The sequence below is a fragment of the Garra rufa genome, chromosome 8 (assembly GCF_049309525.1).
Source record: "Garra rufa chromosome 8, GarRuf1.0, whole genome shotgun sequence".
Taxonomy (NCBI): Eukaryota; Metazoa; Chordata; class Actinopteri; order Cypriniformes; family Cyprinidae; genus Garra; species Garra rufa.
In genome coordinates this window covers 25702203-25720364 of record NC_133368.1, presented here as the reverse complement: position 1 = coordinate 25720364, position 18162 = coordinate 25702203, and the positions used below count along the sequence as shown (strand labels likewise).

The 18162-nt window shown below is 34.8% G+C and overlaps 1 protein-coding gene across 6 annotated transcripts in view; it reads right to left on the bottom strand.

Annotated features, from left to right (window-relative positions):
- The window catches only part of lrch1 (leucine-rich repeats and calponin homology (CH) domain containing 1), a 70171-nt gene that overhangs the window by 35449 nt on the left and 16560 nt on the right, over positions 1–18162 (bottom strand). For all 6 annotated transcript variants that reach the window (XM_073846335.1, XM_073846337.1, XM_073846331.1 and 3 more), the window contains exons 2-6: positions 10389–10533; positions 4214–4340; positions 3745–3850; positions 1428–1564; positions 1214–1344 (exon numbers count right to left, since the gene is read on the bottom strand). In XM_073846335.1, the coding sequence (XP_073702436.1) occupies positions 1214–1344; positions 1428–1564; positions 3745–3850; positions 4214–4340; positions 10389–10533 (646 nt within the window). The remainder of the gene's footprint in view (positions 1–1213; positions 1345–1427; positions 1565–3744; positions 3851–4213; positions 4341–10388; positions 10534–18162) is intronic.

Genomic DNA, 18162 nt, shown 5'->3' with positions numbered 1-18162 from the left:
AAAAGGATTCCCCTGAGATTAGGATGATAATGACAGCCAACACACATACACACCCGACCTGGATTTTTTTGAGATTCCACACTGTAATCTACATTCAGATCTTTTTATACACCCATTTAGAGGTGCACGACTTGGTTTAAAAAATATATATGTTGATTATTTTGACAAATATTCATATTATATAAAGATTTATATAAGATCAAGGGCAAATGAATTAAAGGACATTGGTTTTGACAGTGGAAACTATAACTATAAACTATTACTATAACTATGAAGTAAATATACATAATTTTATGACAATACCAGTCAAATACCAGTCAAAGATTTGTTTTTTTAATGGAAAGATGTTTTCTGAAGAAGTCTCTTTTGCTCACCAAGCCTGCATTTATTTGATCCAAAGAAGAGCAAAAACAGTAAAAAAAATTGTACTATTTAAAATAACTGCTTTATATTTGAATATATTTTAAAACATAATTTATTCCTGTGATTTCAAAGCTGACTTTTTAGCTTCATTGCTCCAGTCACATGATCCTTCAGAAATCATTCTAATATTCTGATTTGCTGCTCAAAAACATTTATTATTATTATAATAATCTACAGCTGAGTAGATTTTTTTTAGGTTTCTTCGATGAATAGAAAGTTCAAAAGAACAGCATTTATCTAAAACAGAAATCTTTTGTAACATTCTAAATGTTAATTTTGATCAATTTAAAGCATCCTTGCTAAATAAAAGCATTCATTTCTATAAACACCCAGAAAAAAAAAAAACTGACTCCAAGCTTTTGAATGGTATAGTGTCTAATTTTACAAAAACACATTTTTAGATAAATGCTGATCTTTGGATCTTTCTATTCATCAAAGAATCCTGAGAAATGTACTCAACTGTTTTAAATATATGAAGGATCATGTGACAGAAGACTGGAGTAATGATGCTGAAAATTTAGATTTGATCCCAGGAATAAATTGCATTTTAAAATATATTCAAATAGAAAGCAGTTATTTTAAATAGTAAAAATATTTTACAATTTTAATGCTTTTGCTGTATTTTGGATCAAATAAATGCAGACTTAGTGAGCAGACTTTTTTTTTTTAAATATTAAAAATATTACTGTGCAAAAACTTTTGACTGGTACTGTATATATCACAATTTTATTCATTCAAACACGATTTAATTCAATCTACTTGATGCTACTATATAATCATGAGGACTGACCTCCCATTTGTGGGTCGTGTCAAGCTGAGGCGGTCTGTGACAGGAAGGTACAAGGCATCAGCCATCTTGTCACTACGACATGCCTCCATGGCGAGGTATTTAAATATATGAATCTTGCCCTTCATGCATATCTGAAAGCAGCAAAAAAAAAAAAAAAGTCAGAAGCAGTTGTGAGAGAACTGAAGAATGAAATATGAGTATTTGTGTGTGTTACCTGTGCAGGAGGACTCTGAAGTGGATTGTTCTCCAGCTGTAGTGATTGGAGCTGGGTCATTTTTCGATAGCAGACAGGAATAGTAGAAACCTTATTACAGGAGAAATCGAACTTGACCAGGGGTAAATCTGCCAAATCTAAAACATATACACAAAATTATTATTAGCCACATTAAAAGTGAATATATTTCACAACAAGGGGGCTGCAAGAATATAAAAAACAACAGGTAAACAGTAAAACATGCACACAACAGCTCTTGAAAAGCAAATAAGAGACATTCAGCATTTGGAAGGTCGATAGTAAAAAGCTTACATCAGTCTATATCATCTCAAATCCAGATAAAAACACAGCTACATAAAAATACCTTTTTTTATTTGTTGGATTTCAACAGTGATTTCTAAATGTTATTTACTGGCCTCGTTTACTAAAAGACAGCAGTGAATCAAAGTTAAAAACTAAATGATCAGCAGATCTCTCAGCAGTCTTTATTAATGCTTCAGCTCCATGAGGTCATTTTGGCACAGCGTGATTGGAGAGACCATTACAAATCCTATTTTTCATAACCTGCCAGCATAATTTAGCTGAATAATTAGTTGAGCTGCAAAATCTTAGCTACAGACTTTTTATTGCCAAGGTAAGCTGTTGATATAACTCCAGCCACATGTTTCGGACAATGCTTGGCTCACACAAGCATTTTAGCATGAACAACACTAAACGTTTTCCCACTGTTATTTAAAGGAACACACCCACACTGCATGTTCTTGGCACTCTATGTTAGACTTTACTAAGAACAACTTATAAGAGTGTTGTGTTAATGTTTGTTTATATGTTTGTATAAGTACAACATGAGGATGAGGGTTTTATTTGGCTTTGATACAATATCTAGTGAATGTTATTCCAAAATTATTGCTCACTGAATGACTTGATGAAGGAAAGATGCAGTGACTTGAATGAGAAACAGAGTTCAAAACTACTTTTAGTAAAAGGATTAGATGTTCAGTATTTTGAATTTTAAATGTTTGAATAGTTCAAACAATAAAATGAAAACTGTCATCAATTACTCAACCTTATGTTATTCCAAACATGTATAACTTTCTTTCATCTTCCAAACTAAAATGAAGATATTTTTTATTGAAACCTAAGAGTGTGTGTCTCCACAAAACTTTAACGCATTAAAAATACATGAGTACATGGTAAAATAATCCATATGAATTGAAAACAAACCTCATTGGTTCTTGTGGAAATGCCAACATGCTTGCTTGAAATACAAGAACAAACCTAAAAAGTATGTTTGAGCTTCTATTTATCATATTTAATGTACTTTATGTATGTGCATTGATCAGTGTTTATATCCACTACCAGTCAAAAGTTTTTGAGCAGTAAGATTTTTAAAAAGTCTCTTCTGCTCTCCAAGCCTGCATTTATTTGATCCAAAGTACAGCAAAACAGTAAACATTTGAAATATTTTTACTGTTTAAAATAACTGTTTTATATTTGAATATTTTTCTAAAATGTAATTTATTCCTGTGATTTCAAAGCTGAATTTTCAGCATCATTACTCCAGTCTTCAGTGTCACATGATCCTTCAGAAATAATTTTAATATGCTGATTTGCTGTTTAAGAAACATCTATTATTTCTTTTTTCTTTGTTTCTTTTTTATTTATATATTTTTTTCATACTTTTATTTTGCAAGGATATTTTAAATTGATCAAAAATAATGATAAAGACATTTAAGTTATAATTATTATTATTATTTTTTTTGAGCAGCAAATCAGAATATTATAATTTTTATTATTATAATTATTATTATTTTTACTGTTAATATTATTGATATCACTGTTACCATCATCACAACATATTATTGTCATCACCATCTTTAGTATTATTGTTGCTTTATGAACATTTTAAAGCATCAAAGTTTTGGTTGCAGTGGAAGGCCAAAATCTCTCAGATTTCATTAATAGTCTTCATTTGCGGTTTGAAGATGAATGAAACTTAAATGGGTTTAAAATGACATGAGGGAGAATAAATGATGACAGAATCTTATTTTTGGGTGAACTATCCTCACTTTAATTCATGACACAGAGAGGCCTGAATAAGGAGGCTGAATAAGGTGGTCAAACAAGGGCCAGATTTCCTGCAGCTCTGGAGCTACCGGAGGAAGTTTTTATTGGTAATGTGATGAGTAGTTATCGAGGTGAAGCTGTCAGAGAAGCTGAAAGCATTTCTGCTGAGATAAGAAGGGTGTAGGGGTGTAGAAGGGACTCAAACACACACACACACACACACACACACACACACTGATTGCAGACTCACCCTCTGGCAGAACACAGAGAAGATTTCGGTGCACGTTGAGTTCCCTCAGAGCTTTGAGTTGGCCAATGTGGCGTGGAAGAGCTGTGATTTCATTACAGCTTACATCCTGATGAGAAAAAGATAGAGTTACATGTTTACCCTCTTAAACACAAGCTTCTGCTCAAAGCTTTCATTACACTCACTCTAACTAAGTGCTTGTTTGTACTATTATATGAGGGCCAACTTCCCACCTGGCATAACCCCACAAACCTGGGCTGTGTATGTTCTCATTTATAGTTACAAAAGAGATCAGAAGAAAAAAAGACTAAAAGAGAACATTCGAAGCAGTACATTCAATATAAGCATATATGAGCTAAGTCGATAAAGGTTGAGTCGACAGGGTAATATAATCGTAAAACACAAAGCAAGTATTACAAAAATCTCATTCATATGCCGACATCAGAGGTACAGCACACATGCTTAAACTTACCAGCTCCATGAGACTGGTGAGCTGGCCAATGCTTTCTGGAAGTGCGTTGAGTTTGTTATTGCTGGCGTTGAGCACTCGCAGAGGAAGACCACACACGCACGCTGGCAGCACTGACAGCTGGTTCCGGCTACAGCACCGCAACGATAAAACAAACATGTTACAGCATCTTTCTTAATGCTACTCCTCAAGCAGAAGAATTTATCTGGAAAACTTCATTCTGATTGGTCAATCACAGTTCACATTTGTTTATCGATTTAATAAGTGAGGGTAAATACAGGAATCAAAATTTAATTTGAACCTGGATATAGAGGTTTTAGATTTGTGGGAAAAAAGTAAACATCATAGATGTTAAATAAAAAGAAAAATAGGGATATACACCACCAGTCAAAAGTTTTTGAACAGTAAGATTTTGAATTTTCTTTTAATCAAATAAACCTAAAAAATTATACTTAGCTGTTTTTAACATAATAATAATTGGTTTTTGAACAGCAAATCAGAATATTAGAATGATTTTTGAAGGATCATGTGACCTTGAAATCCCAGGAATAAATCACACTTTAAAATATATTCAAATAGAAAACATCTATTTTAAAATTTTACAATTTTACTGTTTTGGTGTACTTTGGATCAAATAAATGCAGGCTTGGTCAGCGGAAGAGACTCCTTTAAAAAACATCTGTACTAAATACAAGAATTTGGTTAAATGAGTTGGTGAACATTATACTTTACATACAGAGAAATTGTCAAGAATGATGACAAATTCTATTTATTTGTAAAAATAAAAACTTTTTACTTGTAGCAATAATTGTCTCTATGATAATATATGCCCCCATGTCTCTATGATACTGTGATGCAGAGTTATGTTCAATGCAATATCCCTATGTAAATTACCATGGGTTTTCATGGGACGTCCCTCAGCATAGTAAGTCAATGGGGCAAATTTGGAGAGCTCTTGCACCCCAGGGGTACAACTTTTTCCCCATTGCGAGGTGTCTTCTCGCACAGCTTGATAGCCTCTCCAGATGTGGCGAATCACGTGTTTCTACGAAATTCTTGCTTGGCGCTACGTCCCGTCAAAGTTGGTCGCAATGCGTTGTCTATGGGATTTTGGGGCCGAATTATTACCCCGTGTGACATCATCGTACCCCCGATCGCTTATAAAAGTCGGGGAACACCATTCCCGTATAAGTCGCACGATTTGACGCCCATTTTCAACAATTATTGGTGTCATATTTTTAATTGTATTTATTTTGTCTTTCTTTTTTAAAAACTTTTGTGCTGCAACCTCTGTAATCTTTTTTATTTGTCTTTGATCTTTTATTATGATTTCCTTTATGAGGGACATTTGTCTTTGACATTTCTTATATTACTTTGTTTCTATTTTATTGCTGTACTTTTAAATCCAATGCACTATTGTTTCTTTTTGTTTGGAACACACAGGTTATCTAAATAATTACAATTTCAAATATATATATATAATATATTAATATGTAACAGAAAAATAAACATAAATGAAATCAAAGCATTTTCACACATATACATTACTCAAAACGTATATAAATTCAATAGAATTAAATTATTACTGTTCAATTGTAGCACTGAAGAGAGGTGAATGTGCAATATTATCTCATAAAAGACTGATTTTCAAATCTAAATAATAAATATTCTGTTTTCCTTGGTCATGTGTGCACCCTAGCCTTCCTGTAACACTTCATCATTTCTATCTGCATGACATTAAACAGGAAAAAGACTGGCTGCGGGGAATTGTTCACAAGTTCATGAGAAGTAATAGCTAGACTAACTTTGCCTGTTATGACTAGAGGATGACAGACAAATACAATTGTTCAACTGTGTGTGCGTGTGTGCTGACCTAGAGGAAAACATAAATCTGTGCGCAAGTCTTTTTGTTTTCTTTTGGCAATTCCATATTCTGATGATCTTTCATCCATTTTTCATGATCTCACTTGGTTTTTCTGCTTGATTTTTCATCTCCAGTTTATGTTCACTCTTCTCAACCGTTAAGAGCTTACTGCTTCATTAACTTCTTACAAAACAAATTCCATCGCTAATTAACTCAGTGTGAATATCAGGCCTTCTGCAGGAGACATTTGGCTGGAGAGAGAAAACCCAAACAGAGGGACAGTCTATGTGTGTGTGAATGGATTTACATTTAACAGAAGCAGGAAGGACAGCCAGAGGGAAAAAACATGTTTATTTGGTTCACTTCAGTGGTGTATGTTATATGTTGTGCACTTGGGCTGTATATGTACTGTATCTAAAAGCTAATTATATAACACTATTCAGGTATTTTAATTACCATAAATGAGACTCTGGACCACAAAACCAGTCTTAAGTAGCTAGGTATATTTGTAGCAATATCCAAAAATACATTGCAGGTCAAAATGATCGATTTTTTTTTTTTTTTTTTATGCCAAAAGTAAAGATCATGTTGCATGAAGATATTTTGTAAATTTCCTACCATAAATACATCAAAACTTAGTTTTTGATTAGTAATATGAATTGCTAAGAACTTCATTTGGACAACTTTTTTTTTGCACCCTCAGATTTCAGATTTTCAAAAAGCATCTCAGCCAAATATTGTCCTATCCTAACAAACATGCATCTAAGGAAAGTGTATTTATTAAACAAAATTACCCTTATGACTGGTTTGTGGTCCAGGGTCACAATTATTAAAGCACACATCTTTATAAACAACCTGGTGGACCCTAGTTATATGGGGTTCTCTTAAAGGATTAGTTCACTTCCAGAATAAAAATCTAAAAAGTATATACATTTTTTGTTACAAAATGGCAGACTGTTTCACTAGATGAGACCCTTACTCCTCCTAGAGCCATCTGAAGCTACATTGAAACTGCAATTTGGACCTTCAACCCGTTGATCGCAATTGAAGTCCACTATATGGAGAAAAACATAGGAATGTTTTCCTCAAAAACCTTCATTTCTTTTCGACTGAAAAAAGAAAGACATGAACATCTTGGATGACATGGGGGTGAGTAAAATATCAGGACATTTTTATTCTGGAAGTGAACTGATCTTTTAAGATCAACTAATCAACTAGTCATTCAAACCACGCACCAACTAGTCGATTTTAAAAATACACAGTTTTTCACACGGTCTCATTCAAAACACTTATGCAAATAAAATATTTAAATACCACATTAGGTTAGGTCTGCTGACGCACAAACATGCAATCTATGCTATGTCTGAATATGAATACTAGCATAATATTTACAGTACTGTTCAAAAGTTTGGGGACAGTAACATTTTTTTTTGTTTCTGAAAGAATACACTCATCAAAGCTGCATTTATTTCATTAAAAACAGAATAAAAACAATAATATTCTGAATAATATTACACTTAAAATAACTGTTTTCTATTTGAATAGTTTTAAAAATGTAGTTTATTCCTGTGATGGCAAAGCTGAATTTTCAGCAGGCATTACTCCAGTCTTTAGTGTCACATAATCCTTGCTTGATCTGCTGCTCAAGAAACATTTCTTATTACTATCAATGTTAAAAACATTTATGCTTTTTGATCATTTGCAGGATTCTTTGATAAATAGAAAGGTCAAAAGACAAAAGATTTCTTTATACTGTAGTATACCACATAACTTGCGATATATATCCAACTAAATAATTGCATTTCAAACAGTAATATCCAAAAACTTTTGACACACACCTTTACGTTAAATATACTCATTTTATTTAATGTATTGTATCCTTAAAGGAACCATATGTAAGAAATTTATGTCAGTTAATCATAAAATGGCCCTGAAATGTCACTAGACATTAAGAAATCATGTTCATTTCAAATACTTATATCACTGACAACAGTGGTCTGGCCAGGATATTGTCATTTAAAAGTGAGAGTTGCAGCCCACAACTGATGTTATTGTTGTCGTTTTGTGTTTTGGTCTGAGGCTCCACCCTCCAGCTATCTACCAATCACGAAGTCAGTAGAGTTTCGTGAGACGGGTTGCCAGCTCTGTTACAGCTGCGGCTATACTAATGTGTCGGATTAAACATGTATAACGTTACGAAACGAAAAAGACCTCGTTTTGAAACCGAAATACGTCGTGACAAAGTCCGAAATAAAACAAGGATTGGTATAGGATATGCCTTTGAAAGATGGAGACGGCTGAAAACGGAGAAGAATTTGAAGACAGATGCTTTCGTTGGTAATTTTTTCCTGAACAGGTAAGATTCATCTATGTTTGGCTAACTTTGCTTCAGTACTCAGTGGATTTTCCGCGGTCGGCCGAGCTAAATGCGTTCATAAAAAGCTTTATATCGCACCACTAGCAGGGTTGGAAAACAACCTATGTTCCGACTGAAATGTGGTATTACAGTACATCTTTGCGAAATATTTGGCTAATCGCCATCTGTAAATTTTTGCGATACATAATTACTTCGCAAAACATCTCTTGTGAAGCATAAACATAATTAACAGAATAAAAACAAATTACTGTGTGTCACTTGCCGTTGGAAGCTCCTTATTGCAGCCTACTCCTGCAGCTTAGCTGGCAACCTCGAGTCAGGGGGGAGCGGGAGGGGAAACACCATTCTACAGTATTTTGAATGTGATTGCAGTACCAGTTTTGGCCACAATCCTACATACGGTTCCTTTAAAGGATTAGTTCATTTCGGAAAATAAAAATTTCCTGATAATTTACTCCCCCATGTCATCCAAGATGTTTCTCAATTTCTTCAGTCAAAAAAAAAAAAAGGTTTTTAAGGAAACATGACATGATTTTTCTCCATATAGTGAACTTCAATGGAAAACAGCGAGTTAAAAATCCAAATTGCAGTTTCAATGCAGCTTCAATAGGCTCTACACAATCCCAACTGAAAAAAATTACGATTTTTATTTAAAACATGACATGATTTTTCTCCATATAGTGGACTTCAGTTGGAGCCAATGGGTTGAAGGTCCAAATTATAGTTTCAATGCAGCTTCAAAGGGCTCTACATGATCCCAGCCAAGGAATAAGGGTCGATTGGTCATTTTTTTTTTTTTTTAAGATTTATTCTTTGGCATTTTTGCCTTTATTATGATAGGACAAATCAGACATGACAGGAAGCGAAGTGGGAGAGAGATAGGGAGCGGGATCGGGAAAGGTCCTCAAGTCGGGATTCGAACACAGGACGCCCGGAGCACAACAGCGCTGTATGTCGGCGCGTTGCCCACAAGGCTATCAGCGCTGACGATTGGTCATTTTCTTTTTAAAAAATAAAAATGTATGCATTATGTAATCATGTTGGAAAGGTCAAGTGTGGTTAATTTTTCGTCTGTGTACTTCAGTTCAAAAAGGTAGGGTAGGGCGAAAAACTTCTCACTTTCTCCCCCAACTTCAAAATCGCCCGACATCTTTGTTTTACCTTTTTTTGTAAAGGGCGTTTGGCTTTCTTTGGACGTTTGCTTTGTAAACACTGGGTCGGTACTTACACCTACATCACGCGTGATCTTTCCAACGTGACTATGTAAAACACGAAGTCAAGCTAGTGGAAGATGAGCCTTTGTGGTTAAAAAGTATATACATTTTTATTTTTTAAATAAAATGGCAGATCGTTTCACTAGATAAGACCCTTACTCCTCACCTGGGATCATGTAAAGCCCTTTGAAGCTGCATTGAAACTGCAATTTAAACGTATTAATCCCCATTGAAATCCACTATATGATAAAAAAAATCCTGGAAGGTTTTCCTCAAAAAGCTTAATTTCTTTTCGAGTGAAAAAAGAAAGACATGAACATCTTGGATAAGTATGGTTATTTTGCATTTTTAATCCAGTTTGTGAAAAATGTCTTCATTTTTGTCAGTATACTAAAAGTCATCATACTGAGTCATCGTATTGCAGAGGCTTAATCGGTTCATTTCTCAAACTGGAAACAATTAATCAGACTGAATTATAGCATACAGTGTGCTCTGGTTGTAAACTGCATTTTATGGCATGGCAAATATAGTAAAGAATCATCTAAATAATACATACAGAAAATTGACAGTATGCATACTGCTCAACAATATTAGTAGCATGCTAGTAGTAGAATGCTATTCTAAACATACTCACACATTCTCAGTTTCCCATATGCATTATAAACCTATAGACATAACTCAATATCATTCATCTCATTGCGAACGTGTTTATATGTGGCTCACCTGATGTTTAAGCAGGTTAGGGACTGAAGGCTGATGATGGTATCAGGAATGCTTTTGATGCAGTTGTGATAAAGGTTCAGCGTTTCCAGCGAGACCAGATGACACACCTCTGACGGGATGTCAATCAACCGATTCTTCGACAGATCTGAGAGAAAAAGAGTTCAGTTAACACTCATGCTTTAAAAAGTAAGTTAGAGCATTTATTATGTAACTAGCATGGCTTTACATTACACTTAGTGCTACATTTGTTGTTGTAGTACCTAAACTAAACACAAGGAGGTGCTTCAACAACTACAGATATCAATGAAGGAAACATTAGCAAAAACATCTGTGAGTGTGTGAAGGAGGGGATCCCAAGGTTAAGTTCCCTTCCTGAACTCACACACACACACCTCATTTCAAAAGCCATAATTGGTAGTGCCCGAGCACAGTTAGTATTTCACGTGCCTAAAGGTGATGTCATTGTTTAAATGACGACTTTTAACATATGAGTGCGAGGGTTTAACCACCAGAGCGTGTATTCCAAGTATTCTGTGTTTTGCTGATGTTTCAGGCCATGGTTTTTATACCAAATTCTTAGTAATAATAATGAAACTGTGCAGTGGTTGACTTTACTGTGAGAGTATGTGACTAAACTTACTATTCGCTGCCTCTATTCATTATGTGTGATACAGCAAATGACTACTGTACCACTGACCTATAGCACATTGTCAGTACACATTAGTGTTTTCATGGAAACCATACACACAGCCCTGTGAGAGACTGCATGAGTGCTAATAGCAAAGGACAGTCCAAAACACACACACACACACACACACACAGTAGTTTTTGTGCATTAAACAAGCCTGTCAAGAATGAAGCACCCATAATACACTACAGTATACATACAGTCAAAACACACTCACCCAATTTACTGAGACAGGACCTAGATATACAAACATTAATCCTAATAATGAGTTCAGAGGTTCAAAAAACATGATAGCCAAACCATAACTCACTTAGTCTCGCGTAGCCAGACCTTCAGACTGACGGCTGAAGGTCTGGAATTCATGGCAGCTTTCATTGGCCAAGGCCCGCCCATAAGACCGTTTGATCAACATGTCAAACAACCAATCACAGTTCGTTTCGTTCAGCGTCACGTTTCGGTGCACAACAACAGACTGGCGTGAAACAAGTCAGTCATTGAAATAACCAGCATTGAAAGATAACGAAGAAGAGGGAGAACAAGCAGTAAGTCAGTAATTTGTTCGCAAACGTCGCAAATGTGTATAACAACAATGGCGTCTGCATAAGCACCTTTTAGCAAAACGCCGAGTAAATCAGTCTGCGCTTTGTTTCCCGGCGGACCGAAAATAAACGCGACACTCGCGTCTCCCGGAATTCCGGTCAAATTCAACTAATCAGATGACGACTTCGACATTCCTGAAGTGTTTCCAGTTAAGTGTACCATATGCATCAGACGTTTAGCCAACGTTCCGTAGGCGTGACGTCTGAGGCTGAGACTATAACTCACTAAGCAAAAGCAGAAATAACTGTAGATCCTCTAAATGTAATCTGTACCTGCACTGGTGATGAAAATCTGCTTGATACTGATAAGATGATAATTATTATCGCACAAAATTGTTTCAATATTATCCCTTGTTAAAAAGAAGTACACTTTAGCATATTTTTAAAACTATACACTTAAGTGCAAACTAAATGTAATGTTTTCACACACATTTTGGGCCAGATTTACTAAACAAGGCAAATCAGCGTGAGAGCACAATCCCATAAAACCGCCGATGGGAGTGTAAAGTTCTGCGGCTGATCTGCTGACAGTGCGCACATTAAAAAACACAGACGCAGTTGGATCCTTTCCATAATGACCTGCGCAATCTACCAAGAGCAGTGCAAATTAGCGTCTGGTTTGAGACATGCTTCTTTTAATAGCGCAAATACCAGTAAATTGACTACCGCCAACCTTAGTCATGTTCAAATCATGTTACGTGATTCATTTAAATACTCTCCTCACATAAATGTTGTGCCTGAAAGCAAACTCATACAAATGCATATGCAATAAGGTCAGACACAAAAATGACTGTGTTCATGCTTTTTTAGCACTAATTTTTCTATAGTCTTTAGTTAATCCTGACATCCTGACAAAAGATCTTGCCCTTAATGTGTCTTAATGTGACTTAAGCACATATTTAAGCTAAGTAATTTCTTTAGCTGTCTTGGTTTTATGGTTTAGTGTAATTTTATGGTAAAAGTGTAATGCCAAATGTACTGACAATCATTTGTGACCCTGGACCACAAAACCAGTCCTAAGTCGCTGGGGTATATTTGTAGCAATAGCCAAAAATACATTGCATGGGTCAAAATTTTTGATTTTTCTTTTATGCCAAAAATCATTAAGAAATTAAGTAAAGTTCATGTTCCATGAAGATTTTTTGTAAAATTCCTACTGTAAACATAACAAAATGTAATTTTTTGATTTGTAATATGCATTGTTAAGAACCTAATTTGTACAACTTTAAAGGTGATTTTCTCAGTCTTTTTGATTTTTTTGCATCCTCAGATTTCTGATTTCAAATAGATGTATCTCAGTCAAATATTGTCCTATCCTAACAAACCATACATCAATAGAAAGCTTATTTATTGAGCTTTCATATGATGTATAAATCTCAGTTTTGTCAAATTTAACCTTATGACTGGTTTTGTGGTCCAGGGTCACATTTATGGTAAACTACAATAAACTTTAATGTCATCTCTATTTAGAGTTGTACGTCATGTATTTAAATACACATTGTAATTACATTTAGACATATATATTGGACATATTAAGTCTAAATGCAATACCAACACACTACAAGTACACAAAATACACTACGAGTCAAAAGTATTTGAACAGTAAGATTTTTAAAGTTTTGTTAAGAAGTCTCTTCTCCTCACCAAGCCTACATTTATTTGATCCAAAGTACAGCAAAAACAGTAAAATGCTGAAATATTTTTACTATTTAAAATAACTTTTTTCTATTTGAATATATTTTAAAATGTAATTTATTCCTGAAACAAAATGTTCAGCATCATTACTGCACTAAATTTGTTTAAAACAGTTAAGTAATTCTTTTCAGGATTCTTTGATGAATAGAAAGATCCAAAGACCCGCATTTATCTGAAATAAAAAGCTTTCGCAACATTATACACTATACCATTCAAAAGCTTGAGTCAGTATATTTATAGAAATTAATACATTTATAATGTTACAAAAGATTTCTATTTCAGATAAATGCTGCCCTTCTGAACTTTCTATTTATTAAAGAAACCTGAAAAAATATTTGACGCTAAAGACTGGAGTAATAATGCTGAACAGGAAAAACAGGAATAAATAACAGGAATAAATTACTATTATAATATATATATATACACACACACACACACACACACACACACTAATTATAATATTTTTTAAATATATTCAAATAGAAAACAGTTATTTTAAATAGTAAAAAAATATTTAAAAATTGTATTTTTTCTGTACTTTGGATCAAATAAATGCAGGCTTGGTGAGCAGAAGATATCTAAAAAAATTAAACATTAAAAAAAGACTGGTAGTGTAAGTTCACATCTTTAAACCACAAAAAAAGAAGAAATGTACTTTAATATTAAAAATTGATTAACAATACAATTTTATTATATAGTGCACTTTCAAATACTGTACTTAAGTGTGTCAAAAAACTGGACATAAAAGTGTACTCACTTTAAATGAGTACAACTAAAACAGCCTTTTATGTCATTAAAGTGATAGATCACCCAAAAGTGAAAATTCTGTCATTAATTACTCACCCTCAGGTTGTCGAAAGACTGAGAAGAGAAAATTGTTGAAAAAAGTCATTATTTTTCTTTTCTTTGCTCACAAATAGTATTCTCATAGCATAATAACATTACGGTTGAACCACTGATGCCACATGGATTATTTTAACAATGTCCTTTACTACCTTTTTGGGACTTGAACTTGGTAGTTGTGTTGCTGTCTATGCAGGATCAGAAAGCGCTCAGATTTCATAAAAAATATCTTATCTTATATCTTGAAGGTTTTACAGGTTTGGAACGACATGAGGGTGAATAATTACTAACATTTTTCATTTATGGGTGAACTATTCCTTTAATATTATAGCTGTTGTTTTTCTCTTTAGAAATAAATCCTGATATCAACCAACATGACACAGTCACAGATGTACGTATGTATCTATGATCTATACCCTAATATAGGCTAGATTCTGAATTTTCTTACATTAGGACATGTGTGGATACTGACAAATCATGAAGTCCAAAATATTCAGCCAACCAAATCTGTCTAAGTGGTAGAAATTTCATTTCAAGTGCTGTTAAAACAGAAAAAGCTCTTCACCTCAAAACCAGTATGAACATGACAGATAACCTAGATGTGTCTTCAGTGTGTCTGATAGAGCAACCATTATGGGCAAAGGGTAACCACCAGTGCTTAATATTAAACAGGGTGTAAGTTTACTGTAAGGAAAATATGACTGGACAACTTATTAAGCTATGTGTGGCACCACAAAGCCCTGTTGGCTCAACCCAGTCTCAGCTTGATGGGCAAAGATCAAAACACAGAAGGATGAATAATCATTTAATGACTTTAGGCCTCTAGGTCAAATCTACAGCTTGTGCATATAAGCCTATAAGACCAACAACACAACAAAATGAGGTTAGTAATAGATTTTCTAATAAACATCACATAACATTGTTCTACTAAAGGCAAGAGTGTTCCACCAATATGGACAAAGTCAGGTACAGCCAAGAAAGAGAGAGACAGACAGCAGACAAAACACAGACCCGGAAACACAAGAAAACATGCCCGCATGATGTGCTGCAGAAGAACAACAGAGTCAGAACCTTTTCATGGACTCCAGATGATCTTAGTCGTACAGACGTCGCTCTAACCGTCTCTCGTCTCTGATCTATCTCTGTCTGAACTGTCTCTCTGTCATGCTGAGCTGTAACAGCGGTCTGTGTTGAGGCTGTTTGTTCTGTTCAGAGCACACAATGGGCATCGAGATGGCACAGATGGCATGGATTATCAGACTAACCCCTGATGAAAAGCACACACACATACACACCCCTATGAAAACACCTCTTTCTGCAAGAGTGTGTATGTGTATACATACACTAGAGCTGCACGATTCTGAATAAAATATGAGAATCACGATTTTTTTGCTCAGAACAAAGATCACGATTCTCTCATGATTCTGGAGAACTTTTTTATTTTAAAGATTTACCCCTGAACATTAGGTTATCAAACAGCAGTAAAATAGCAGTGAAATAAGACAAAAATAAACTTTGCTTTAAATTTAAAGAAATGTAATGAAAAATAACGTAATAATGTAAACAAAAAAAAAATCACCATTAAACATTAGAAAATAAACATACAAAGGTATTATGTCAGAGTAAAGCGATTTTAAAAATTCTTAGCTAGAAACACTAGCCTATCAACATTTTATGGCCGTCACCGTCCACTCTGTGGGATGCCCAAGTTTACTTCACCATTTTACAAATAAATCCTAATCTAATCATGACAAACTATATATCGTTGGAAAGGCTCCTAAATAGATATTTGACCTTTTTTGTGTTACAAATTATGTAGGAAAATAATTTATGACAAGAGTTTCATAGATTAATTTATGACAAGAGTGCACCTCAAAAATCTACTTCATAACAGGAAGTTTTTCACAAACAGACTTTCTTGTTGCCTTTTTTCCCTATTAAACATTAGAAATAATAAGAAATGATACATCATATGAAAACTTAATTTCAAAATTCATCCTTTGGAATGCCATTTTAAAATCAGACATTGCATTAACATGGAAAATGTACATCAAAATCATATTACTAAATGTTCTTGTCCATGAATTATAAAGATTTAAGATTCAATTCTTCATTTTCACGTCTCTGTTCAAAAATGGGAGTACCAGTTGAGGGGTTAATGGATCGTCATGCTCATATATGGTTCCATTGCTCTGCTGGTCCATAAATCTGGCACGATCAAAGTCTTTTAATATTCAAAGTGCTAATAAAGACCGCATTTTCCAAGCATGATACAGAGCTATCTACACAACTACACAACTTATTATAGCCCACAAACTAATAACAGCCTTGATATTTTAAGTAGCTTAATTTGCGCGCATTGGGGAGTCGCTCTCTAAGCACAAATAGCTTTTGAATGCGCTTTCGGTTTCGTTTTAACGATCCCACAAAACTCTCGGCGGCGCTGAGCGTGCATTCTGCAATACAAGACATTACTTTAACAAAACCAATTGAAAGTGGGTGGACACCAACGGGATTTTGAAAAGCGTGTCCCCAGTGGAAATTTCGCCGCTGCGTGAGTGGATCTCTGCTGCTAAGTTATCATCTGATGTGAATGAATGCCGCGTTGTACAGTATATTGAGACAGAGGCGCCAGAATTGCATCTGACAGAATGTGTGCTGAAGATGAGTTTTAAATGGTTATGTAATGTTGGAGAGAATGGCGAACCTGTTACTGCATCAGCTCACAGCAGTCTGTGCAGTAATTAGGCTAGCAAAAGTTTTCTAAAATATAAATAAAATGTAATTGGCTTAATCGTATAAATGCTGGATTAAGATCGTGAGGGGGGTCGAATCGAGATCGCGATCTTTTAACGATTAATTGTGCAGATCTAACATACACATGTGTTTAAGGATAAAATGATAGTAGATACATGAAAAAAAGAACAGGAGGGAAGGATAGAAGAGAATGAGGCTGAATGTGAGCTCTATCAACATATGGGCTGTCAAGGGAGCACTGTGATGTAAGAGGATTCTGGGAAATGTAGGCCTGTACTCAAGCAACACAGAACTATGATGACTAGGGGTGATATACCCTAAGTAAGAAATTGGTCAACCAGTAGAGATTTTGGACTATCCTCTCTATTTCGGTTATAAACTCTCATGTGACATTGCTGTGCAACATGGTCACAAAAACATATTGTTTTCACATGTTTTCAAGCATTGCAGTTTAAAAACAAGCAATCAGCAGCGAAAGAGAACTAATTTTGCTATATACTCACACTGTCCGAGAGGACGTTGTATACATGTAACAGTATATAGGAATCAGGGCAGGTCTTAAAGTGACAGCAGCCTAATATTCTAGTTTGCCATTCATGTAAATCAAACAACAACAGAGAGAAAATCTCTCACTGCTCTTGACTAAATCACTTTAATAGAAAAATATATATATTTATTAGTGGTGGGCCGTTATCGGCGTTAACGTGCTGCGTTAATGTGAGACTCTTATCGGGCGATAAAAAAAATATCGCCGTTAATCTATTCTCAAATTTGGGTTGGGAGCTGGGTCTAAACTACGCAAGCTATGATGACTTTCACCTTGATAGTTTAACGCGGATGTATACCAAGCAAATACTATAGAATATGGTCGCGCGTTTACGTCTCCTCCGCCAAAACACAGACGGGATCTCCTCGTCCTCCATTCATAAAAACCGAATCTACTATAGCGCGAAATGCCACGTAAATTCGTCGTTTTTTGGATTCATAAATCAAATGTTGGTCTGTCACTTAATTCAAATCGCGATATGGACTAGTGTATGTGAAAACTGAAATGCAAAAAGACCGTTTTGATATGAATCCGGTATGTTCCGTTTGCCTAGCTGTATGTATGAATGGTGGAGACGCGCTTTTACTACACGCATACTGAAACACACGTGACGCTCCCGGTAATTTTTGGCATTTGCATCTCACA